Genomic DNA, 26,695 nt, shown 5'->3' on the forward strand with positions numbered 1-26,695 from the left:
ATTACACTGATAATTGTATCTCTTTTTTTATAATGCACTCATGATACAGCACTAAAATATATTGTTCTATATCAATTCTAAACACAACAAATGGCGGTTTGGAGTTGTAGTACTTGGCCCTATGAATGTGAAATGTTGCTATAAGAATAATGACATTAATCATCAACACTCGGGACACTTTAGAGTAAAGCACGAATGGTGGACATGAGACACGCACATTCACCTCCTTCCAGAAAGCCTTGGTGACAGAACAGGCCCAGTCATCCTGGGACGTGGGGGAGCGCGTGGCGGTGACGGAGCTGCGCAGTTACGCAAGAGGCACGCAGCTCCCCGCCCCCCCCGCACGCCGTTGGATCGGAGTGGACCGTGAGCGCAGCGCGCAGTCTCTCGCTGTTGCGGCATCTACCCGAGCGCGGCCCCGGACCTGACCCGGACTACGAGAGATGTTTTCCTGCAGAGCGGCGTGGCAGAGGTGCGGGCCCGTGGCGAGGCGGGCCGCCTACAGCCTGCCCAGAAACGGTGAGTGTGCGACCGGAGAGCGCGAGTGTCCCGTCGCCACGCGAAAGTACACGGTGTTCTCCAACTCACGGCGCGGGCAGCGGGACGCGTCCACCGGCGTGTTTTGGGGGTTTGTAAACGAAGCTCGTCGAGTGAGAGTGTGAGGGGGGATTAGGAGAGAGTTATTACGGCACAGGCTCCACGTGCGCCCCCGTGCTCTCGTAACCCTAGACCGTGTCCGTGTGGTCCCCGGTCACTGTCCCCCCTGTGGAGACCCCCCCTCTGGACTCTCTCCTGTCCCTGTCCGCTGACTGCTTGACCTTCACCAGTGTCGTATGTGCTCACAGACATGCAAACATGGTGGACCCGCGCGTCACGTGGTGTGTGCGTGTGCGTGTGCATGCACTAATGTACAGGGCACGTAGGCGCGGGCCTATAGTGCCTCCAGGACATACCTGTGCTGTGCGTTTTTACAACACAACTGTCCCAAAGTCCGGCCAAACTCGATTATAGCGCGGTTTACGTGCTCATGTGCCACAGCCTGAAGCTTTAAACCGGTTCCTCTCGGTGTAGCCCCCCCTCTCCTGTGTCTCCCCTGTCCCAGTGTGTCCCCTGTGTCCCTCTGTGCTGTGACCTTGGGCCCACTACTCGGAACAGGTCTGAGACGACTCCAAAAGTGTCCACCGCTCAAATACCAGCCCTGTGCACATAAGAAGGATTTTGTTCCCTATTCTGTGCAGGTCAGGCCCCGCTTTAGGCTCATAGTTGCCCCTTGTCTGTGGAAGAAGTGTGGATGGATGGTTGCGAATTAGAGGATTGTCATTACATGGTCGTACTACAACTCTGAAAACTAACTTTAACATTGAATACAATGTCAAATTTGACCTTACTTTATAATTCATTTTCAGGGGACTCGGATAAGCCATGTTTATGTAATACTGTGTTTCTCACACCATCATGGCAGAATAAACCACCATAAACTGCATTCATCTTCAACTGTGGTTAATCCTGTTCACCCTGACAGAGGTGGAAGACTCTGACTTCGGCACTTGAGACTTACTTGACTTAGACTTGCCTTTCGTGACTTGACTTAACTGGAGACTTGAGGCCAATGACTTGCTGCATTATTTGAGTGTAGCTGATGAAAGAACAGGATTCAGTGCGTAAAACCAGCACATCTATGTTAACATATAGTCAGTGTTGGGCAAGTTACTTTCAAATTGTAATATATTCTATATTGGTAGTTACAGATTTAAAATGTCGCAACCAATACCGGCAGGAGAAAATGTGCGTGTCTTTGAATGGATACAAAAGATTTCAACAGTGAGCGAAGAGGTGAAGATTCTTAGACTTCAGTGAAGTTTATTGAGGACAGGGAAACGTTTGAAACCATTTGGACTGTGCGGCGCAGGCAAAAGTACGACATGAACGTGGTAAGAGCTGGATTCATCCACAAAGATCTTGAAGCTAGTTCAGTGTTTTTAACTTGACATATGGTAAAAGCAGTGAGTGTGTAAGAGTCTGTCACACACTGGCCGCGTTTTTTTAAATAAACCTGCAGTGGACGATTGAATGCATGACGCGAGACCCTCTTCTCTCTCAGCTGAGCACAAACACACGTGCAGGTGTCACACACAAGTATGTACCACATTTAGTGGCTGTTTTCCGCAGCCACACAGAGCCCAGTTACTGCAGGACTGAAGGCTGCGAAGAATCTACTTTGAGCAGGGGCGAATCCCAGCATACAGGGGCCGGGGCATTGTAGAGGAACCCCGACACAGAAACTGTCGGAATAAGCAATGATAATATTATTCTATGTTTTTCATTCAGGCTGCATGAAAAATCAGCTCATGTTTAAAAGACTCTGATTTAAACATATTTTGAATATAAGTTATATTTATCACGACATTTAAAGCAGTTTTTTACTCATTAATTGTCCGTGAGAGTAAATACTACGCTGACAGGAAAGACAAAGGGACAGAGGGATATTGTATGTCCAATTATACAATGGAAATAATTTTTTTTCACTCAAACTTGGCTGTAAATACTGTTTAAGTGGCGCTAGCCCACAGTTAGCTTTGCCCGTTAGCCTGTTAGCTTCTTCTTCGTGATTCCATTAGTGTGTATTGGTCGCTCCGGTCCAGTGGCAGCGAAGTTGCAGATGAGGTTTTCTGCCGGAGGCACCAAGGGGAGATGAAAGACCCTCCAATCATCCCATTAATACTTGTATAACCCTCAGAGGGACTACGGGAAGGATTTATTAAGGTAAACAAGTTACTTAGTACTGCTTTAATAGCATACTTAAATATAAAATAAAATGCATTTAATTTGTCCATTTTTGCCGCCTCTTATATCGGTGTAAAGAAACGTTCATACAGGATAATGTTAGCATCTTTTTAGCTAACTGTTGTAGCTTTAGCCGTTTTGTTCATTCAGCTGAAACGCTCTGAGGTCGTGCATCATCATTTTCAAGTGGGACAAATCCTGGACACCAGTTGCCTGGAACGCAGCGTAAATCACAGAAACATAAAAAAGACCAAATGAAGTTCCTACATGTTCAAAAAGGAGCAGAGGGAAGTCCCTCAACTACCCACATACTGCTGGGTGCCATTTCATATTTGTTTACCACATTTATGTTGCTATGTTACCAGTGCCCGAGTCACGATAACAAATGTAAAAGTTCAATATGTTGAGGCAGATGCGATATAATATAATATCACAGAAAATATCACAGAAAATAACTCAGTTCAAAAAGTACTTCATCTTAAAAAAAACCACAATGAACATGAGACACAATGAGACACAACTTACTTTGGTTAAAAAATGGGGGGGAAATGATGACGATAAATATTGAGCCCAAAAATATTTTGTTTATCCGTCATTTATTGCACGATAAGTCGATCTAGTGACATCCCTACGAACAAGACTTTTTCTGTACTGATGTTCTTTAATTCTACAAAACATGATTTCTTAATTTGAGCTGGAACAACCAGGTTGCACCACCAGGCGCTGAGGTAACCAAGGTGATTCAAGTCTCCGTTCATGCAAGATGTGTTCACTTTGAGCCTCACCACGTATTTTTGACAATTCCCGCAGAACTAGTTTGAGCAGAGTGGATCTGAATAAGAATGTCATGTTAACGTGCCTTGTCCTCTGGCCCTGCAGGAGTCCCGCGCCGGCCCATGTCCTCGGTGCCCGGCGGTGGCGGACCCTCTGGGGAGAACATCCTCTACACGGTGCTGTGCGGAGGAGCCTTCGTGGCCGCCGTGTCGTATGTAAGTGCAGCTTTAAGCACGTTTACACGGACGGAGAGAAACCAAAGTACTGCAACAAGCACAACAAATGAGTACAGCTGCATGGAATCTCAAAGCAAATCCCAATGTCTGTCGGTAAAATCACAATCGCGTATTTGTTAAAATCAGGACCATATTACTAAAGATGCACCATAAACTTATAAAGTGATCTGATCATAAGAACTTATGACTTATAACTGTTGGCTCAGTTATTCTTTAACAGAATTTTATAAACTAGAACAAATACTTGGCTTAGTTGTTGCTAGCATTAGCATACTGTTGCTAGCCACGGGCTTTGAAATGAGGTTCACAATTGTCTCAAGTTTTCCCCATTTATTACATATTTTTTAACCCTTTAAAAGGGGTCGCCAGAGCATATAGATAAAAATATATATTTTAATCTTATTATTACGGTATTGTAGCTTGCATGCTATTATACTAGGGTGCCATTATTTGTTCTAAATTTGATTCATTTTATTTTAGCCATTGTTTCATCTTAGAATTATTATCTTTAGAATTATGTAGGTTGATGTCCCTGTTTTTCCCATGGTCTGACCCAGGCGGGGGTCACGATCCTAATGAACTGTTATAATGGGGGTCGCCGCTCCAAAAGGTTGAGAACCACTGTTGTAGACGATGTAGTAAATTATGCATATGCAGCCGCATCATGTATCGCCACTCTATTGTTACCTGAATATTAGGTGATGTAATCTCCACAATACATCGCACCATTACTCTTCAGAGACTTGTTCTTTGCCACGACAACTATAAAGAAGGGTTTCCCTGTGAGGAGGGTTCTCGCTGTTGCTTTGAAAGGGAAAGTAGCGGCTTAAATGAGACTGACTGACTGTGCTCCTGTGCAGGCCGTCAACACCGTGTCCACAGACAGCGCTCGCTACAACGACCGCATCTCGGAGCTCGCCGCTCGGCCCAAGACGGAGTGGGTGCCCCCGCCCTGGCCCCCAACGAGTGAGTACCACACTTGCACACGCTGGAGGATCACGCTGGTGCGATCCAACTTTCAGAAAATCCGGGGAAATCCATAAACTGCCATGTTGTACAGTCAGGGCTTGATACGACCCCATCATAGACCTTTGAGGGGCCAAGTTAGAACTAAAGATTATGAAGTTGTGGTGAACTCTAAATAAAAATAATATATATATATTTTTGGTAGCTGATTTTTTTCCGAGCTCATGGCTCTCTTGGGCTGTTTGGATGCTTTCTCTGGTTCAGAACTTTGCTTAGGGCACTTAGGAAAAACAAGTTATTGAATGAATTCGCTCACTGCTCTGCCAAAACCCAAAGCTCTACAGACATGTTCTGAAATGCATCAGATTCTTCAATAGCTTCAACAGTTGCATTATCCACACTTATTGAACTTCCCTTTGGTTTTAACGCTCTATAACGTGAAGGGAAGTGAAGGGAATATGAGTGCTGAAATGACCAGGTGACTGGCTTCATCAGCACCTCATGACATCAGCAGGTGAGGCGCAGGCGTTTGAGCCCCCGACTGAATGTGAAATAAAAAGATAAACGTGGGACACTCCTGAGTGAACTTAGATGTAGTTGTGCAGAGAGGCTTAGCTGGAGCCTGTGTCGGCTCCACGTGACTCTAATCCCCGTGCCCTGCACTGATCAATACTGCTGCTGCAGAGGCTCCAGTGGGCAGCGCCAACAGTGAAGGCAATAACAGGGTATGGGGGGGGTCCAGATATAGCACTCTTATGATGCAGTGAAAAGCCCTTTATTGAACGAGGGTTGTTTCGACCTGGCATGGTCTTCATCAGGGCGAGGGAAGATGTTTGTTTGATATGGGACATTACAGGGTTTCTGTGAGGCATTAAAAGTATTAGAAGTCATTAAACGAACAATCATAATATACCAAACCTACAGTCTCAAACATATTCAGTTGCTGTTTTGACTAAAATTGACCACATTCTCTTGCTCAAAAGTCGCCTGTTTTTTGAAATTCTCTTCCTCTGTTTGATGAAATATTATTTGGACATTAAATTGGCTTTAAAATGGACCTGCTTCTGCCTGTATAAACCCTGCACTAAGTCCATCTCCTTCTCTCGCTTTCAAAGCACTGATCCTTTGGAGTAAGTCACACTGTGGTAATTCAGGACGTGCTTAAAAAAGCAGATATTGTTTTTAGCTTCATTTAAACAGCTTAACTTCTTTGTGCGCCAGCCAGTGATGTAATTTCTCTGCTGGAAACGGCAGCGTTTTGTTTTCCATACACATTATATTAAAGGCCTTTAACCATGTTATAACTGACCTGGAGGCAGAGGAAAGTGAGGCGTCCTTAGGCCCGCTGAGAAACCGTCCCTCCAGCCGCGGGGGGCCACGTGAACAACCTGAATAGAGTTAGAGAGCCGCACCAACCATAACGTCAACTTAATTCTGTTCAATATTCTACTAATTTATATCTGGAACTCACTTGATGGTCATTGTAAATATTCTCAAAAAAACAAGTCAGAATAACTCAATATGTGATCAAACTGCATTGACTCGTATATATTTTGATGTAACTTTTAAATTAATTAAATAAATGTAAAGAAAAATATACAGCTATTTGAGCCCACTCTGACAGGTGATGGTGTCTATGATCCACCACTATGGAAGTTGGAGGAAAATGCTGAAAAAAGTGATATCAATATTGGAAAGCGAGTCGAGGGCCGGACAGAATTACTTGGGGCCGCAGTTTGCCCACCTGTTTCAGCCTGTCCTGGTTCTACCCCGGGGGCCTCCCTCCTCCTCCCAATTCCAGGACATGCCTGGAACACCTCGCAAGTGTGGGACCAGGAGGCCTCAGCTGCCCCTCTCGACGTGATGGAGCAGCTGCTCTACTCCGAGCTCCTCCCGGGTGCCTGAGCGCTCAGCCATCCTGCGAACCAAACTCAGTTCGGCCGCTTGTATTCGCGATCTCGTCCTTTCTGTCATTACCCAGATCTCATGACCAAAGGTGAGGGTGGGAACGTAGGTAAATCGAGAGCTTTGCCCCGACTCAGCTCCCTCTTCCCCACAACAGACCGATACAGCGACCGCATCACTGCTGACGCCGCACCGATCCGTCTGTCGATCTCACGCTCCATCCATCCCTCACTAAGAACACCTTTATCCGGTTGAGAACCATGGCTTCTGAATTGGAGATGCCGAGTTTCATTGTTAGAATGCCGTTGTAATACAATGGTTAGTTCCACCGGCTGCCAGCAGAGGGTGCTCCATGCAAAACACGAGATGCTTGCAGAGCCGTCCTTTCTCATTACATGTACCGTCCAAACACACACAACAGTTGAACTGACAAAATGTGAAATATCAAAGTAGAGGCGTTCACAGCAGGTTTATTCTACACATCATGTCCACCTTAAGGAAACGAGTCTGGGTAGTGCATGACAGTTGGGTCCTGGAGGAGGCTGCAGCAGGGGATTGTGGGACAGTTGTGGATAATCCCCAGCTTATTACAGCACAGGTCTATTCGAGACAAAGCCCTGTTTAAACCTGCACGCTAGGAGCTGTGTCGTCAGTGCGCTGGCAGAGGAGAGGGCACCCGCGGATGTATGAGAAAGATCTGGCTCCGCCCCTTCTGGCCCGTTTCCTGGTCCATTAGTGGCCGCTCCGTGTTACAGCAGCAGAAAAATTCCACTGTGCCCAGAGAGAGGATTTTTGTCAAAGAGCGCCCGATAATGTGGAAACAAACAGGAAGAAGCACAGACGCAAATATTTTTGTGATAAATAATTTAGAAAGTCAGAAATGTTGAGAGCGCTTACAGTGCAAAAAAATCTATGAATTAATGAAGGTTAAACATAAAAGTAAAAAGTCTTCCTTTCCATGGATCAATGACATCATAAAACAATGAATGAAAGCAAGAGACGATGCTCTTAAAGTAGCTAACAAGTCAAAATTAAGTTCGCTATGCTCCGGAATAAGGTGACAAGACAGAAAAGCAAAGGCAGACTTTTTCATAACCATCATTGGTAATTGTCATGGTAACTCCAAAGCCATTTGGTCACAGATCAATAAACTAACTACTATTACAGAATCCACTGGATGTGGCTGAAATATTCAATGAATACTTTGCTGACTCAGTCATGACTATAGTGAAAAGTTTTCCTTTGCAATGCCAAAGTGTATCTCCCAGCTGTACAATTGTATCCCATGAGCCTCCACTATAACCACGCCCTGTATCCACATCTGCTGTGGCAAAAGCAATATTGCATGTATATGTTTTTTAAAAAAAGTCCATACCTTTACTCAAATATTTGTCTTCAAGAACCAGAAAACGGAACAATAAAGTAAATTTATTTTACATTTCATTTATTTGGGCTCAAACAGCTTATTCACTTCCTTTTATGCTGTCCCTGGACCAACAGCATCAAAACTTGGATCTTAAAGGAACAGGCCACCGTTTTTTCATGCTGTGATATGTTCTTACCTGAGCTTAGACGAGTTGACACGTACCTGTCTGGTCTTTGTGTGCGCCCGTTGAAGAGCGTGGTAGCTTCCAACTTCACCCTCGTTTGGAGCCATAGGAATACACTGGGAGAGGGCAAATGCTAACAACATCTTTGTTCGCTTTCACACACAGAGACCACACAGGTACGTATCAACTCGTTTAAGCTCAGGTAAGAACATATCTCAGTATGGAAAAACGGTGGCCTGCTCCTTTTAAGATATAATATTTTTTTGGTGCCTGGTTTCAATGCTTTTCATTTTTCCACACTGGTATCGTTCAACCGTACTCAGCCCTTCAACAATGTGCACACTAAAGTTGGCTTTGTCTGTGTGTGTTTGCAGGTGGAGATGAGGAAGAAGGTGAGTACAGTCACATGACCCGCCTGCATGGACTTGTCTTTCACACCACTAACTATCACTGAACCCAAAGAGAATACACATATATACACACATACATGAAGTTAGTTAGTATTCTGTCCCACATATCCATCCTAAAGGTCCCATACAGCGGCTTCAACCTCCTCTAGTTCACTTTATCAACTTGGACGAGATTTGGATGTTTTGACTCTGAGTGTGAAGAAGCCTATGGGGAAGAGAGTCAGAGCTTACTCAAGTGTCTTTCATTCATTTAACCTCTTAACCCCCGCCTTAACCGAGCATATTTTCCCCAGTTCAACTTTAGCCTAAATCTAAAAGCTTCTCACAGGTACAAACGCCTCATTTGAAAGCTAAGACCTACAGAAATTATGTACTATTTCTGTCTTTACTTTTTTTGTTGTATTTATTGTTGCTTTCCCTGTATTGTTGTTGCTTTTATTGTTATGTTTTTTTTTTTGTTGTTGCTACGTTTCCATCCTCATTTACGTCTGCTTTTTGTCACCCTTTTAAGTTTTTAGAACAGGAGAAAATGTGCTCGGTCAAGGCGGGGGTTGAGAAGTTTTTATCATCAAATACAGATAAGGTGCTCAAAAGCAGATTAAAGAGGCCGATGTTCCCAAAGTCAGTTTAGCAGAAGTCAGTTCCGCCAATCGTCTGTGTGCATCTTGCTGCAGCCTGTCACACCCTTCACATCCTTCACATCTGCGCCTTCTCTTGACCCCCCCCCCCCCCCCCCCCCCCCCCTCCCCCACTCTCCCCTCTAACTCTTGTGTTTTACTCTTTCCAGCGTAATGCTAACTCTAAAGCTCCAGGCTGGACTCTGCGGATCTGACCTCTCTCCTCCTCCTCCTCCTCCTCCTCCTCCTCTCGCTCTTCTGTGCTCGGACTAACCCTTCCGGACTCTTGACAAACGTGCCGCCTGTGTCTCGAACCGAGCGGGTGTCCCATCACTCCAGCTGTGAACGTTGTTTTGCAATCCCAAATGTGAAGCCTAAAGTGATGCTGATTCTCTGAGTGATGATATTTCCAACAGACCAGCGTCCCGCAGCCTTCCTCACGGTCGCCCGGTGTCGTCGTCATGGGTCTTGGCTGCTGATTTGCGTAGGTTTAGGTGGGACGACAGCGCCATCTGCAGTCCGACTCACTTTAGAGCTGTATCGTAGGTAGGAGAAAGTAAGAAAACATTGGATTCAAACTAGGTTCATCAAAAAAAAATGCTTAGTATCGAAGCTAGGTATCCATGTTAGCCTACGTAAAGGCACAATACCTGCTTTATGTCTAGTAATGGAATGGGATTTGTTGGAGCCATATATGCCTTTTGTATCTGTTTTAGCCTCCTGCCACTGTGTGGCGCTGTGTGTACCTTATTATAATTACCTGCCCTATATAAGCGGGGAAGGAAGGGCACACAGGTGCTGCAGTGTAGAGGTACACAGTTTTTCGACCGCGTCTATTGGCTGTGGAGTCTCCTGTGTATGTTGTGGTTTGTGGATGGCTAAAGGTAATGCCAATAAAACCTCTTTTGGAACACAGTATTTTTATGGACTTTCTTGGAAGACGCGCGTCCGAGACGCCTTAAAACACTACAGCCAGAGCGGACACTGCACAGGGCATTTTGGCCGCTACATTTGTCGAAAAACTTCCTCAGGCACCGGGCGTTGGTGGCGCCTGCTGTGATTGGCACGGCACGGTTACCTGGAGCAGAGGACCCACCAACTACCGTAGCGGAGATCGTCGCAGGTCTACGGCGAGCCGGCGGACTGTTGGCGGGAGGAGGAAGGAAAGGGACGGTATCGAAGACGGTCTGCGTCCTCTATCTACAACGGTGGCGAGGCACGGAGACTGCGCGGGAGCTTCATTGATTGCAACGGAGAGGCCGCTAGCATCACGAGGAAGCAGCCCGACCCGCAGTGAGCGCCACGCGTTTGGAGAAGGCCGCGTGGATTGTCCATGGGGTATGAAACACGCTTGCTTTGATTGTAAAGCGACTTGCCCATGATGGCGCACGGAGAGAATACGGACTTTTGGGAACGGGACTTGGTGTGCACTGTAAAAAAGAACACTGTAAAAACTGCGCACAACCCACTTCGATATAAAAATGACAAAATAAAAAGTGAAAGGTCACATAAAGACACTCGTGACAGTTTAAAGAAAATGAAAGCTTCGATTGCAGCTACGCTGGTGAAGGCAAAAGCTGAGCATGCTGCGCTAATGGTTAAAGCTTCATTTATGGAACAGCAATATGAGCTTGAAGCTAAGCAACTTGGTATTCAAAGAAGATTAAAAGAACTGGAGCTTGAAACTAAAGTAGCTGAGGTTACTGCAAAACTGGCCGTTTTAAATGCTTCTAAGAAACATAGGCCTAAATCTGCTAAATCCAGTAGGCCTACGGCTCAAGAAAAGCCCCAGCCTAAACCAAATGACACTCAAGCCTCGGCAGAAGGTGTTTCTGGTGAAACAGGGGCCGGTGACAAATTTGACGAACTGGACTGGGAGGGACCTGAGATCTATGTCCCATTGGTGAGTCTTTGTGCTGATACTGGGGCCGGAGGTAAATTTGAAGAAATTGACTGGGAAGGACCAGAGATCTACGTCCCAGTTGTGGTTCCTTGTACTGATACAGGGGCCAGTAACCCCGCTGAAAAGCACACTTGTAATGAATCCTCGCACAGTTCTCTACCTGCTGCTCCTGAACACCAACCGGAGTTTCAGGTTCCTGATGTGGACCTGATGGAATCGGCACACAGGTGCTGCAGTGTAGAGGTACACAGTTTTTCGACCGCGTCTATTGGCTGTGGAGTCTCCTGTGTATGTTGTGGTTTGTGGATGGCTAAAGGTAATGCCAATAAAACCTCTTTTGGAACACAGTATTTTTATGGACTTTCTTGGAAGACGCGCGTCCGAGACGCCTTAAAACACTACAGCCAGAGCGGACACTGCACAGGGCATTTTGGCCGCTACAGGATTTGTTTTGTCTTCCTCTAATATAGTAAAGTCAGACATTGGAGAGAAAAACCCTGCGTCTAATTATAAAACATCTGTATTTCATGAACTTGAACTCGTCCCTGTGAAGAATTGGGATAGCACAAATATGTTTGGAAAGATGGGAATGAGCACAACTGACTTTAAATTGTTTGTAATCAAAAAATCTGTGATAGGGCTAAGTCAATGTAACTTACCTATTCCCCAATGCCCCATAAGAGGACACTGTCCGACTGCAGACGGCGCTGTTGTCTTCCCTGCTAAAGCCTGTGTAAATCAGCCCAAAAGCAGTTTGTTGAGAATACTTAAAGCCACACCGCGTAGAATTGTATCTAATAAATAAAATTGAAATACAAGCATTTATTTTATGACAGATATTTTCATCATTGAAAAATATCTCATAAATGAACAAACAAACATTTATGAGGCTCAAACCTCCTTAGTTTTGACTGTAAACTTTACTTTAGGAGTGGGTACGTCTCCAGCTCGTCTCCATGGTGATGTGACGAAAGGCAGTAGAATTTGAGATTTAAACATTTTAGTTTCTCATCCAAATCCATTCTTTCATTGCACACTGCAGTAACAGCATTTTCTGTGTTGGGCTGGTCATTAGGAGTGTGTTTTGTTTTGCCTGCAAACGAATAGTCCAAAATGTTACGCAGTGTACCTTTAAAGGTCCTATACGTTATTGTTGGATTACAAACAATGAACAAGGAAGCCACTAAATCAATTTGTTAGTCGTGGTCTTAACTCATTCCCAACTTTTCTAATATATTCCTAATATGTTTTATAATTAAATCTCCGATATAAAGGAGGTCAAACCCAAAAGTGTTCCACTGCTAGAAACAAAAGTCAGGTATTTTGTCACAGAATACCTTCCTTCTACTCTATTTTGTGTATTATACTTTCACATCAAGTTGCGTTACAGTGTACTGTGTATGAACACGGTGTTAAAACATCTTAACGTTTATTGCTTTGCCTTTATGCACTTACTTACCACTAAGTAGACGATTAGGAGAAAGCACTTAGTCAAAGATGCCCCGGGAGAGCAAATATAATGAATGAGCAACGCGACGTATCCTCTTGATTTGAACAAATTAACTGTTTGAGGGCGATATTTGAAATATCCTCTAATGAAAGAGTAACTGTAAAGGTCATGTTCAATTCCCGGCCTCAGCCCTTCCCTGGTGTTTTGTGCGTTCACGAGAAACGAAGAGGTGTTCCTGTTGTGTTCTGCAGCGAGGGTCAAGGGAAGGGGACATACCCGTACAAATGTAGGGTTCTCAGATGCAGACTTAAAACAAGCTAGGGAAATTCAGATCTTTCTTGCAGTCAAAAGTTAATAGCTGTAAACGTGTGACTTCTACCTTTCCATAAGTCGCTATTGTGGACCCAAAATCACAAAAACAATTTCCCGTGCCCCCCGGTTTAAGGTGTTGGGGAAGGGGTAGGTTTTCTCCGTACGTTTATGGCAGTGCATGCATTCCATTATTCCCCAACACTTTCGGTAACACCCATCACAACGACATCAGGCGGCTCATCTGAGGAGGGCAGAAGGAAGCGGGCTGCCAAACCAGGCTGAATCTGAAAAGAGGTCTGATCAAATCCACATGCATTTACCGTGGACTATTCCGCTTTGCGTTGCCTGTCGAGTGTGTGCTATCTGCTAAACCTGCTCTAACCTGTAATGCTAACTGGTGAAATAAAACATTGTGGCACCTAAAGCTGCTCAGTCTGTTGCCTTGCTGTCAGACCTGCAGAGTTCCAGCTTGCCCATAGCTTGTTGATGGGATGGTAAGAACCTAAATTTTACCGTCCTCCCTCCCTCTTGTCCTTCCCCTTCGTCCTGGGCCGCTCCTGTCAGCGCCTTCCTCTTTTTGTTAACGTTTAGCATGTCTGTGTTTTTCTTTTGTTTTGTTCCACACCAGAATGTGCCTTTCAGTTTGCTGAATTTATAGCCTAAGATGGACTCCACAAGTTTCATTTGCGGCACACATTTTAGCTACAATCCCAGAGTTGCATGTTACCTTTGCTCGCCATTTTCAGTGCGTTGACATACTATGTGTTATTCAGGCTTAGTAGAGCTCAACAGCCCCGCCCACTTCTAAAGTCCTTCTCTTGTTCGGTGCTAACTTTTCGAAAAATTCATATATTAAAGGGGCTAGATGTAAGTTGGTCATTTTATACTCACTACTGCCACCTTAGGGCATTACATGTAACTGCACCTTCTATATTAAGCTCGTGCATGACGGCAATTCGGACCTGAAGTAACACCTTTGAGTGACAGGATTTTAGAGGCAGTTGTGGTGAACAGGTCTGAGCTCATTCTACACATTAGGACATTGTAGGGGGAGGAAAATACTTATTTTAACATGTTTAAACTCCATAAAGTCCCTTTAAGAGTTTAAAAGTACGACACAGGCTAATCGGCTGCGTGCTAACTACCGACCATTGCGTGGGTATTTCTACAAGAAAGAAAACACTAAATAACAGAAAACACAGAGAAATGCTTTTATAACTTATAAAGGTGTCCCTCCATAATATGTTGCGTGTGCCTCGGACCTCCTTTCTCCTATCCAAAGATCTAAAGTTTTAGATGAATCTAGTGATGTGATTCACGGCTCTTTACTGGGAGCCGAGTCGTTGTGATCCGTTCATTTCAAAGAGCCGTTCAAAAGACTGGCTCTTTTTTATTATAAAATGTTAATAACTCCAGCCAGATAACTCACAATATCTAAGACGCGATCAATAAAATTTAAATCATCTAAAATGACAATGGGACTGATATTTACACTTTGAAAAACGTGTAAATAAAATCTTGCGCCACAACTGATAAAAAGGCTGAGACTGTCTGACAAATCATTTTTAGTGCATTTGGCTTTGACTTTAGAGCAGTAAGGTTTCACTTATGCCGCCTGCTCCGTTGTCGGGCCGATTCCAGAGTTTGTTCGGGGAGTTCTGGGTCAGATGGACTGAAAAGAAAAGATCCGGTTCGTTTCATAATTGAGATCTGGTGCGAACACTTTAAATGGCCGTTCAAAAGAGCCGCTCGGTCATGAACGTCACATCACTACACAAATCAATTTAAAATTGTGCGTTTTGTCTCCACGAGTTAGCACATAGCTGATTAGTCAATGCTAAATAGGAATGGGATTTTCACTTCCGGACCTCGGCACGTGCCCGGAAGTAGGCGGGACTTTTGAGCTCTATTATATGATATGATTCATATCAATCAAATAAAAATCATTTAATATCAGGGATTAACATTGCACAAGACAAAAAAAAATAACAATGGCAACAGAAGCCCTTATATTTTAGTTTCAGTGTTATCCAAAGTCAACCATTTCAACCACATCATTTTAATCATGTTTTTGACATGTCAGTGATGATCCATGCAGCAGGGACACATGGTTATTTATTTGAGCGACAAAATCAGGTTAGTTCTGGTTATCGTGCACAAAGCCTAAGCTGCATACACGTGTCAATATGCTAACCTACAGAACGGGAAAGGCAAGTCCAGTTAATATTTCTATATTCTGGGGTACTTTAGCGGGAGTTCATCACTGTTGGGTGTAATTTCATTTTACTACACTCTCGGGCCTGACATTGCCTACGCCTGTTATACAGTAGTAGCTTTGTAGAGAAGGGTTGTTCAAGTATCTTCGATGAAAAGCTTAGTGTAGAATAGAAGCATTTTCATTTCCCTACTACTGAATGAAATATGTTTTGTGTATGAAAAATGATACAGCATATTGTCTAAAGAGACATACATAAAAGTTTCATTTGCAAAGTATAGGCCGCCTTGAACCTTTTTCATCATACCAAAGTTAGGCTTCATTTGGGCACATTTCAGTAATCCTGTATATTTAATTATCCTGCATATTTAGTGCTCAAATTGCCAGCCCACATGAACATCACACAGAGAAATTCATGAAGTTATAACTTCATGGACACTTTCACCAAACTTGTTCTATACCTGTCTGTGGTCAAGCTCCTCCCTGTGCAGATTAGCATGTTTGCCAGTAGCTTTCATTGTTCTGCAGTGTTTTGTTTTCCTACATGTAATAACATCTTCAGTCAGTGGACATGCTCTTCTAAATGTGTCCAGAATGAGTTTAAAAAGCCTAGTAAAGGCCTTTAAAGAGGACATATCATGCAAAACTCACTTTATCTTGCACCTAACTAGAGTAGTACATTATTCCATTCATGCAGGTTTGAGTAATCCTCCTTACGATGGTTGTTTCCTCTTCTACTACGAAAAGTGCTCTGATCTCCATTTCCTTAACTTATTGCGTAATAGATAGAACCAGAAGTGTCATCCACATTTTTCAAAGCACAGACCATTGAACTATTCGAAGTCCTTCTGCACTCAACATACGTTCATCATGGCACCATTCATCTGTTAGCCTGTTAGCTAGTCGGCTAAAAAGGGTGGCTTATACCTTGTTGTTTAATTCCACCTGATGCCAGTGGAGGGTGCTTCAGAAAACATATCCGATGCTTAACAGAGCCGTCCTTATCCACCAAGTGTGCTTCCATACGCCACTGGATTGAAATAATGAAAATATTAATGCTGAGGCGCCAAAAAGCAGGTTCATAAGCCACAGTCATGCATGATGCGTCCGCTTTAGGCTGTCAAGGCTGTAAGTGACGCCTCCTCACTTACCTTTGCTCCCTTGCTCTTGTCTTATTAGGGGAGGAGGAAGCCGCGGCTGAAGAAGAGGCCGTCGAGGAGGCCGAGGAAGGGGCCGAGGAGGCAGCAGCGGAGGAGGAGCCTGTAGCGGCGGAGGAGGAGCCTGTAGCGGCGGAGGAGGAGCCTGTAGCGGAGGAGGAGGAGCCTGTAGCCGTGGCAGAAGAAGAGCCCGTAGCGGCGGCCGTCGAGAGCGAGCCTGCTGCGGGCTCGCTGGTGGAGGCCGCGGAGGAGGCGGTGGCCGAGGTGGTGGCCGAGGTGGCCGCGGTGGTTGAAGAGGCGGCGCAGGAAGTGGAGGCCGTGGCGCAGGAAGTGGAGGCCGCGGCACAGGAAGTAGAGACTGTGGCGGAGGAGGTGGCGAAAGTGGCCGAGGCCGTGGAGGAGGCGGCCGAGTCCGTGGAGAAGGCCGCAGAGACGGTGGCGGTCGCCGACGAGCCCGAAGCTAACGGTACGACCACATCCGGCGAAGAGGCCTGAGCTGGCACACACGCTGGTACAGACGGCAGGGAACATACTCCACACATGCATCCATTCAAGTCAGTTTAGTTACTTAGAGGTCCTATTTGAGATTTGAGCTATTTTGAGGTTTTAACCATGGCATAATATTGTTCCCACATCAAAAACATACCTGGAATAGTATTTCACTTCATTCACACATTTGCATAATCTGTGTGCAGTCTCAGAAAGTAGGCCTACACTACTTTGCACTTTTTGAAGCAGTGCTTACAAGAAGTGCTCTACTTGTAGCTTATTCGCTGCTCTAAAACCAAGCCAGCATAATGTTGACCACACGTTAGCATCAGCACGTGCACCCTTATCTTGACTAGCTAGCACCGTGTCGAAATGCAACTTAACACGGGTAGTTGGGGCCCCAGTTTGAGCGGTGACAGTAGAAAACCAGCAAACGTTAAAAATGGTTCGACCAAAGATCTTTTAGAAAACTCTCCAGTAGATAGGACCTATCTACATATAATATAATATCTATATATAATACATTGGAACGAATGGCAATTCTGGTGGCCATCTTGTGACTGGCCCTTCTAACCCAGTGCAATGTTATCAAAACATTTGACAGACTTTAAAAAAAAAACTATTTTCAATCTATGTGGCATTACATTGGCATTATGGCATTATAATTGTGACTGACCTTATGTCCTACCGAGCTAGAAAGTAGTTTTTCAAATTTCAAATTGCATAGGATGCAAAGGAAGACTTTAGCTGCATTTGTTCATGGATTTTCCTCTGTCAAACACTTCAAATCATTTACTTCTATTAATGTCAAATATAACATTTGTTTCCTACTTTAAAACAGTATTTCTGTACTTTTTAACACTACATGACCAATATTTTTTGAACATGGGACAGTGATACAGTGAATGCTAACCACTGACCCCTGGAAATGAATGGAGAAAACAATGCTAATATGGCTAAACAAGACATTTCAAAGAAATAACATCTTTACTGAGATGCCAAGACTTAAAGGTAAAAACAACAAAACACAAACAATGAGTGTATCTCACATTCTGCCGTTGAATCAATGAAAACTTTGCTCCTTTTGCTTTGGTTGCTATAAGGGTTAGCCTCGCCGGCCAGTCACAAGATGGCCGCAACGTTTGCCACGTTAACGATCGTCATGTGTTTGCTGTTGAGTGTTATAAAATATCTTTGAGTTGAGCAGTCAAGGCTAAAGAGCATCGCTGCTAGTTATTAGCATGTAGGCTACATTGACTCAGCAACTTGGTCCGTTTTTGATGAGGAAACATAAATTACTGTTAAAGCTCAAAGAGGTCGACTTACCAATTTATCATTAGCATAATATGGGACCGTTAACAGCATTGGATGGACAATATAATCTCGTCTACAGGTAGACAAACAAAATGTCTCTTGGAGTTATACAGTACATGTTGTAACACGTTGGAGTTGGAGGCTCCTGGTTTAGCTGCTACCCTCATCACATCGTCAGGGCACTCTCTTCTGTCTTGTGCGTTATATTTATTAAAAGGACTTGAAAGAATTGTGAGCCACCAATCTCACTGTGATGATTTTTTCGTTGTTTTGTTTATTTTTGCTGTGTACTGGAGCGTGCTTGAACTGTATGCTAGCATGTATGCTATCCTTTTATTTAATTTTCCAGGTTTATTCCTTGGGACACAATCTTAAAAAATATATATTTACACATCTCATTGATCAAAAACAACAGTCCTTTAGACAATAGCTGCCATTGTAATATAAATGTAAGGTTTTAAACATTTTGTTTTATAATGTATATTGCGCCTGTCAACCCTGCTGTGCCTATCATCTGCACTGTAGATTGAAGACACCACTGTATAGAGTTACCAGCTAACCACTGCTAGACGTTGTATTGTTGCCTGAGACTGTACAAACTGTATCTGTTCTAGTGTGTTGTCATGTCAAACCGAAGCTAAACACCACTATTTATTTAATTGTGAAAAAACGTAATGCTAAATTCCAACTTTAAGTGATCATCTTTTTTTTGCTTCAAACTTGATAAATATTGTAAACAATTTGCAACAGCCAATAAAGTTTTGCTTAACTTAATTTTGTTTGAATTTGGATTCGTGCTACAATCGAAATGTATCGCCAATGATGAATGCCAGTAACACTGCTGACTGCTAAATTATCAAAAGATTACGTTTATCTAGCTAAAATCTGGTAATGAGGCAATATTTGTTCCCCCGGGCGTACTACTGAACCAGAGACTAATGCGTAACCTGTATCATTAAACACGTGTTGTACATGACCTCCACACTGAGTACTTTCCAGGCAACAGTTAGACCCTGATTTGAAGTCCTGCGCTTCCTCATCATTTAACAATCGCTGGCTGGATTTTCTGTTGCAGTGGTGCTGGCAGCGGCCTCTATCCTGGAGGGACACCATACACATGACGTTCAAGAAGTGTCGGCTCCTGTTCCGGAGCACTCTGAGGTTCAAGTAAAGGAAAGTGAAGAGGCACCAGTCACAGAAGAACCTGCCCCAGTAGTGGAGGAGCCACCTGCCCCAGTGGTGGAGGAACCACCGGCTGCAGAGGCTGCCCCAGTGGTGGAGGAGCCACCTGCCCCAGTGGTGGAGGAACCACCTGCTGCAGAAGCTGCCCCAGTGGTGGAGGAACCACCTGCTGCAGAAGCTGCCCCAGTGGTGGAGGAGCCACCTGCTGCAGAAGCTGCCCCACTAGTGGAAGAAACACCTGCTCCAGTGGTGGAGGAACCACCAGCTGCAGAAGCTGCCCCAGTGGTGGAAGAAACACCTGCTCCAGTGGTAGAGGAACCACCAGCTGCAGAAGCTGCCCCACTAGTGGAAGAAACACCTGCCCCAGTGGTGGAAGAAACACCTGCCCCAGTGGTGGAAGAAACACCTGCACCAGTGGTGGAAGAAACACCTGCCCCAGTGGTAGAGGAACCACTTGCTGCAGAAGCTGCCCCACTAGTGGAAGAAACACCTGCTCCAGTGGTGGAGGAACCACCAGCTGCAGAAGCTGCCCCAGTGGTAGAGGAACCACCAGCTGCAGAAGCTGCCCCAGTGGTAGAGGAACCACCAGCTGCAGAAGCTGCCCCAGTGGTAGAGGAACCACCAGCTGCAGAAGCTGCCCCAGTGGTAGAGGAACCACCTGCTGCAGAAGCTGCCCCAGTGGTAGAGGAACCACCTGCTGCAGTAGCTTCCCCAGTGGTGGAGGAGCTACCTGCAGCTGTACCTGTCTCAGAAGTTGAAGAAGCTCCAGCAGCTGTAGAACCTGCCCCAGTGGTGGATGAGGCTCCAGCAGCTGTAGAACCTGCCCCAGTTGAAGAAGTGATAAATACTAAGGACACTTTAGCAGAAGGTACCAAAAGAGAGTACATTGTTGTGGTTCTGGAAGGAGCTCCCAAATCCGAGAAAAGGCCTAAGGTGCTTGGTGTGAGTCCAATGAGTGGAAGGATCATCCCAGCTCCAGATGAGGACGAGGATTCCTCCTCTCAGGTAACTACTCGCTCTAATATGGAGGCTCATTCTATAGTTAAGGGTGCACTGAGCATGAAACTAACGGGGGACAAAAAAACAGTGTTTAGCTTGTTTATGTTATTAGTGTTTTTAACTTTTTAACTTTTAGGGGGTTTGTGGACTTGTGAATGTAGTTAAACTGACATTTTTATGTATATATATTTTTAGTTTGTAGTCCATAGTCCATTATCCTAGCAAGAGCTAGAGCTATTTTCAAGCAGAATGCAAAAAAAATAACAGACAAAACTTGATTGAAGTAACAATGTTGAGAAATTAGAATTGACCTCTTACAGCTGTTACAAAGTCAGTTGCTAAATTAGTGAGATGCTTGAACATGGATTAAAAACTTCAAATGTCCTTTAAAAGTTGTGACTCTAGATCATGTTTTTTTTTTTTACAATTGTAACTACTTATAATAATGGATTCCCCATGGAAACACTGTTCACATTGTGTCCAGTGCTTAGCTGTTGAACAATACTGATCATACTCGATAAAAATATGGCTTTTTTACATTTATTTTTGCTACTCAGGGCAAGCGGCGCGTTCTTAGGATGCAAATGCAGTAGTTCAACCAAAGGTACTAAGTTTTTAATCCTTTTTTCTGACAGCCTAAACAATAACTAAACAATAAAACGATGTGTGAAGCATTGACACATTTTCATCAAGTGGCACAGCCTGGATTTTGCAGCTTAAATAATATTAAATACACTAACCTACAGTAGTCTTGGTCACCTCTGGGAAAAAACATATACATATTTTACGTTTACTTTTTCCCGAAAAAAAAAAAAAAAGGCTATTATGCAAAATCGGTTTCATAAGGAATCCAAAGCACGGAGTAGCTCTGTGTTGCTTTCTGTATTTGATAAATGGATAAATGTATGAGACCGGACTGCAGGGATGTGATTGGTCGGTCGGTGAAATTTTAGGTTTTAAGAGACATTTATTATTGGCTAAAGAGTCTATGGAATATGATCCACCCTGAACACTGCGATCTACAGACTCGGGACCTACGAGGGCTGTGATTGTCAATTTAATGGGTTGCAAAATAGCAAATTGTAGAGGTTGCAGTATTTAGGCGATATCTCCTGCACAACCCTGCAGACCTCAACCGTTCTGTTTCTAACTGCATGAGATCCTTGTCTTCACTTTTTCAGTCTTCTCTCAAACATTTCAGTTCCCAGACCTAACAACTATCACAAACTCAATTGACCTTTCGCAAAACCCCGCCCAAAACGGTCATTGTCCTCCAGACCTCATAGCGACCGTTGCTACCAGGCATTCTCCGGATCCCCTCCCATAGAAACTAACGTGTCTCCTGTTTCAGAGACAAAAAAACAAGCTAACAAATAGCGCCTGCTAATTTTTGAGCTAAGATAAGACTCATTTACCATCCGTCTTGTTGTTGCCAAGCGTTTCATGAGATGGACATCGTCACAGGTCGTAAGAATGAGGAAGCCCGAACTGATTTAAATGAGAAGTGCACATTAGCAAGCTAACTAACTTAACAGTAACACTCATATTTTTCTATACTAGACCATCAAAAAAACAGAACTTACCCGGGAGTGCAAGAGCCGGACTAGTTCATGCGACTGTGCTGGTTGCTTCTAAGATAGATTCCTTTGAATTCCCACTGGTGCTTTCGCCTCGATAGTTGTAGCCAGTGTTAATTTCATCGACTAAAATATTTAGTCTTAATTTTAGTCAAAGTGATATTTTTGACGACTAAAATTGGACTAAAACTAAATTAAAAGTTTCTCATGAGACTAAAACTATGACTAAAATGTCCAGATATTTTAGTCGATTAAAATAAGACTAAATAAAAATGAAAAGGAGAGACTAAAATCATCCAAACTTCTATTGACCGTCTGAAAGAGCCTCAGATCATTTACAATCACTACTAAAGGATCAGCTCTGAGCTTTGTTCATGTGGAGCAGCTCCATGAAGCAGAGGAACAAGATTAAATATGATTATAATGAATATTATAAATGCAAAGTCAACTAAATTAGTCTTAGTCGACTAAATTGACATGCAATTTTAGTCGACTAAAACTAGACTAAAATTGAAACGATTTCTTTGACTAAATCTCGACTAAAATTAATTTACATTTTAGTCAAAAGACTAAGACTAAAACTAAATTAAAATATGTTAAATTAACACTGGTTGTAGCGTCCCCTTCGTTGCATATTTTGAAAGTATCATTTAGCCACGATCTGGAGGATATTGCACTGGTATTGCACCAAAAAGAGTCCCTAACTCACACTTGTCCCCCATTATGACGTGTTCAACTCCACTTCTCTCCAGAGCTAGCTAACATTGGCTAAGGGGGCGGGGCTTTTGCGAAAGGTCAATTTCATCAAACTTGTAACGCTCACCCCTACCAGGCGCTGCCACTTGGTAGACAGAATTTAGCAAAGTGAAACTCCCAATGCTTTTCCTGACGTTTGTGTTGTTCCCGTTCCAGTAACCGACTCCTGAATGACTGGCTCTGCTGCGGTGCCTTCCTGTCGAAACCCCAGCCCGGACCACCTCTGCTCCTCACGCCCGGATGCATACGGTTATGGACCTCTCTACACTGCCGTACTCTGACCGTTTACCAGCCTCTCGTTTTACACTGTTACCTTTAATTCAGGGGTCTCCAGTCGGCCACTCCTGCCTTCTTTTCTAAAGCAGGGATTATTTGCAGCACGTCACTGAAATGCGGAAACAAAGACATTTTCTCTCAAGTATTCCCAGATCATTCAAAGGAAAGTTGGCAGCTTCGCTCTGCGTGTAGAACGTTAGTGCCGATCCTCGTTGTTTGTGCATTTGTCTCATTTTTATCTGTTCTGTTTTTACCACCATGTTTATTTTCATATGGACTTACTGTCTATTTCTCGGATCGACTAACTATTAATTGGCCTCGAGTGCCCTCGGCCGGTAGTAATGGGAATGAAATGGGATGAAACGGGAAATACAAGCTTTCTATTTTAGATAACTTAACGCTAACAACACACTGGTGCCGTGATGAACACACTTAGAACTGCTCGGAACAGGCCCGATGAGGATTGCGAGCTTTAAAAATGTGCAGGATACTTCTAAGTTCTATTACGTACGTATAAAGTCCAAAACGGCGTCCTTTCTGCTAAAAAAGAAGAAAGGAGATTAGCCAAAGCAAATGGGATTGCACAAACTCCAGGCCTTTTTTTTTTTAAAGAATAACGTTAAACCATGATTAAAAGCTCTAAAAGGATGACGTCCCCAGTATCAGAAACCACCTACTGGGGAAAAAGGGAACACGATTTGAGTAGCTCTACGCCACTTTCGTTTCATTAAAGTTGCGTTCAGGAGAGAGCAACTTGGGAGACCCCTGTTTTAATCGCTGCATCTTTTAAACCTGTATATTTAAACTGTATAGTCTAACCTTAGGCGCTCTGAACATGAATCCAGCAACTAGGAATGCACCGATCCGAATACTGGAAAAACAAAACGACGAATATCCAGTTCTAGTACCAATACCTGTTTTTGCGCTCACCGTTTTTAAGTGAATATGGACGCCAGATTTGAAACCTTGGAACCTGGAGAGTTCGATCACTAGTAGAGAGTTCTACACACAGAAATCACAGAAACACACATTTTGTTAGCATGTAGCTCAGAGGACACTTTTAGAAGCTAATTTGTATATTATATTACACTGTACATTAATGATAAGTCTTTGATCACCTACATGTGGACTACAGCTGAAAACATCTGGATTGTTCATAATTTGCTTTTGAAAAAATACTTTGAGCGGGCTAACGGACTAGCTTACTTGCTAACCATCCGCATACGTTTGTCTCTTTTTTTATTTCTATGATTCTAGCACCAGGCTAGGACAGAAATGATGACTGGTTCACCTAAAGTAATGAAATAATACTGGCCACTGCAGAAGGTCTCAGATTGTATTTTAGGTTCTGAAATAATGAAAACTGATTTAACATATTTGTAATGATCAGATCAATGATGCGAGTTGTTTATAATAATGTAACCAAGGATATTTAGTGTGGAAAGGTCCAGTGATCCTTGTTTAATGTATTTCCATCACTGTTTATTCATAGAAAACCCATTTCATATGTAACATCTCACACGGCACTCACAAATTGAGGAATTCACCCGCAACAAAAGACTTTTTTCTCACTTTTTTCTTCTTACAAAGTCTTGTCTTGTCAGTTGGTATCGGATATCGGTAGATACTCAAACAGTATCGGTATCGTTAGCAAAAAAAGCTGGATCGGCGCATCTTTACCAGCAACTTCAGGAATAAGCTGCGTTTTCTACAACACTCCTCAGGTTTCAACTCCTACAATAATGTCTTTACACCACCAGGACCCCTCTACCTCAGCCTGCTTAATAATCTCCACATCACCACACAGTACAGTGTTTTTTAAAGGGATGGTCACCTTTAATATGTTGGTTCGAGAAGGGAAGATTTTCTAATGAATTGTGCGTGATTTCTACGGAGAAGGAAACATGTTTGGGATCTGTGATTAAAAACGCTTGAGCAAGTTCAGTCAATGTGAATGTGCAGTACAGGCGGCTGCGTATTTTATTTGTTTCGTGCGTCTAAGGAATGCGAGAAGAGGGCTTTAAATGTGAAAAGTTGGGCTGCTCGGCTAATGCTGTTTCTAGGCTCCGTTTTATTTTCAAATGTCACTGTGTAGCAGCACCTGTTCTCACTCAGCTGTGACACAACTGTTTGGATGTTTTATAAAAATAAATAAAACCGGGAATTGAACATGCCGTGTGTTCGAATTGTGTTAAATGATTTGTGTTTATGATTTCTTGCCATTTCAGGAACTCCATGACTAGAGGAGACCGACTAAATGGCTATTACAAATATTTGTTTTGCTTCTAATTATGGTAAACATCACCTGTTCTATACTGATAAAAAAGAAGATTAAATGGAGGAAATAAGTGATATGTTTCCATAGATTTATATTCTACAGTATTTGATATTATATGATATGTGGTTAAACAAACAAGCACAAACATTGATAGGCTGCTTTGCTTCTGAAATTCCCACCTCAACATCAGCAATGTGTAACCAAATCTAAAAGCTAAAAAAAAAGCATCAAAATAGCAAGAAAAAGAGGATGAAAAGTCAACAAAAACATGAGAAAAACACGGACAAAAAATGATGGAAAAAATAATTAAAAAAACAACAAAAATATGACAAAAATGTGGCGACGTGACGAAAAGTTTCCGTCACTTTTGTAGGTCTTAGCTTTCAAATGAGGTGTTACATTGTTGCTCTCCAATCGAGAATCTTTTAGATTTGGGTAAAGCCCAGTATAAAAAAAACATGAATCTAAAAGGAATTCCGTGGAGTATGGTGTACCACAAGGTTCAATTTTGGGACCATTGTTGTTTATTATTTATATTAATGATTTTGCTTCTGTTTCTACGACCACCTTTCCCGTTCTTTTTGCTGATGATAACAGTCAAAAAAATAATAATAAAAAGCCGAACTGGGGAAAATGCACTCGTTAATGTTGGGTGGTAAAAGGTTAAAATATGTATTTGTGGAAGTCACAATTACTCTAATTTGGGCCAGGCTAGTCAGTCCCAGTCCGCCCCTTGGTTATGCAAATTCTATCAAATTAGTTTTTCCATACGTAAGGCTTATTTTTACTATAAATATATCTAAATGAGTGTAAAACAGTTTTGGGCCTTTTATCTGCGGTCATTTAAGCAGGAGAGTTAGATAAAGTTAAGTTTTCTGCTGTATGTTTACCCACGTCACTGCCAGCGTGCTGCGCGCGTGGCCTGTGTTTACATCGGAAACAGCATGACGCCTCCAAAGCTCAAGTTCTGCTTCATGTCAAAGCGCAGGTGAAGGAGCACTTTACAGTCCGTTATTTTACGCCAAATAACCGTCCCACATCCGACATGTTCCTCGAACACATAACAGCGCGGGTGCATTTCTCGTCAGTCGTGCAGTTTGCGACGTAACACCGGGACGCCCTTCTGCAGGAAAACTTTTAGCCCTTTTCCACCAAGCTGGTTCTGGGCCAGTTCCAGTTTCAGAACCGGTTCTTTCGTTTTCCACTGAAAAAACACTGGCTCTTGGTTCCAAAATCTGGTGCCGGTTGGGAACCAATTAAAAGCTGGACCAAGAAACGAGCACCAGTGATGTCAGCGGCTGGGGGCGTGGCTCTCTCCTCCAACAAACAATCAATATTAGTTAGTTTGTGCTTAGAACTTCCTGGAGAAGCAAAAACAGTCTCTGTGGAGGAAACTGTTGTTTTGCTTTATGCTCTTTAGCTAAAACAAGAGTTAGAAAGAAGAAATCAAAATGTTAACGGCTGCTGTGACTGAAACATAAACTTATTTTTCTGTATTTTATAACCAGCAGTGGCTGTAGTAAGATGTTACTATCCATGTTTTAT

The 26,695-nt window shown here is 43.3% G+C and overlaps 1 protein-coding gene and 1 long non-coding RNA gene across 2 annotated transcripts; both read left to right on the forward strand.

The window, feature by feature from the left end:
- Window positions 1-298: 298 nt before the first annotated feature.
- On the forward strand, window positions 299-19,636 carry mgarpa (mitochondria localized glutamic acid rich protein a; the record flags this gene model as incomplete). Its single annotated transcript, XM_079557187.1, has 6 exons — window positions 299-519; window positions 3,664-3,773; window positions 4,655-4,760; window positions 8,590-8,607; window positions 16,302-16,745; window positions 19,158-19,636. Coding segments are annotated over exons 1-6 (1,233 nt in total), but the record flags the coding sequence as incomplete, so codon positions are not given.
- A 256-nt stretch (window positions 19,637-19,892) lies between these two features.
- LOC306963693 lies at window positions 19,893-23,157 on the forward strand. Its single transcript, XR_013792918.1, has 3 exons — window positions 19,893-20,269; window positions 20,821-20,867; window positions 22,753-23,157. It is a non-coding gene; the product is annotated as an uncharacterized lncRNA (long non-coding RNA).
- The last annotated feature ends 3,538 nt before the right edge of the window (window positions 23,158-26,695 follow it).

Source organism: Gobius niger (genome assembly GCF_951799975.1).
Source record: "Gobius niger genome assembly, chromosome: 5".
NCBI lineage: Eukaryota > Metazoa > Chordata > Actinopteri > Gobiiformes > Gobiidae > Gobius > Gobius niger.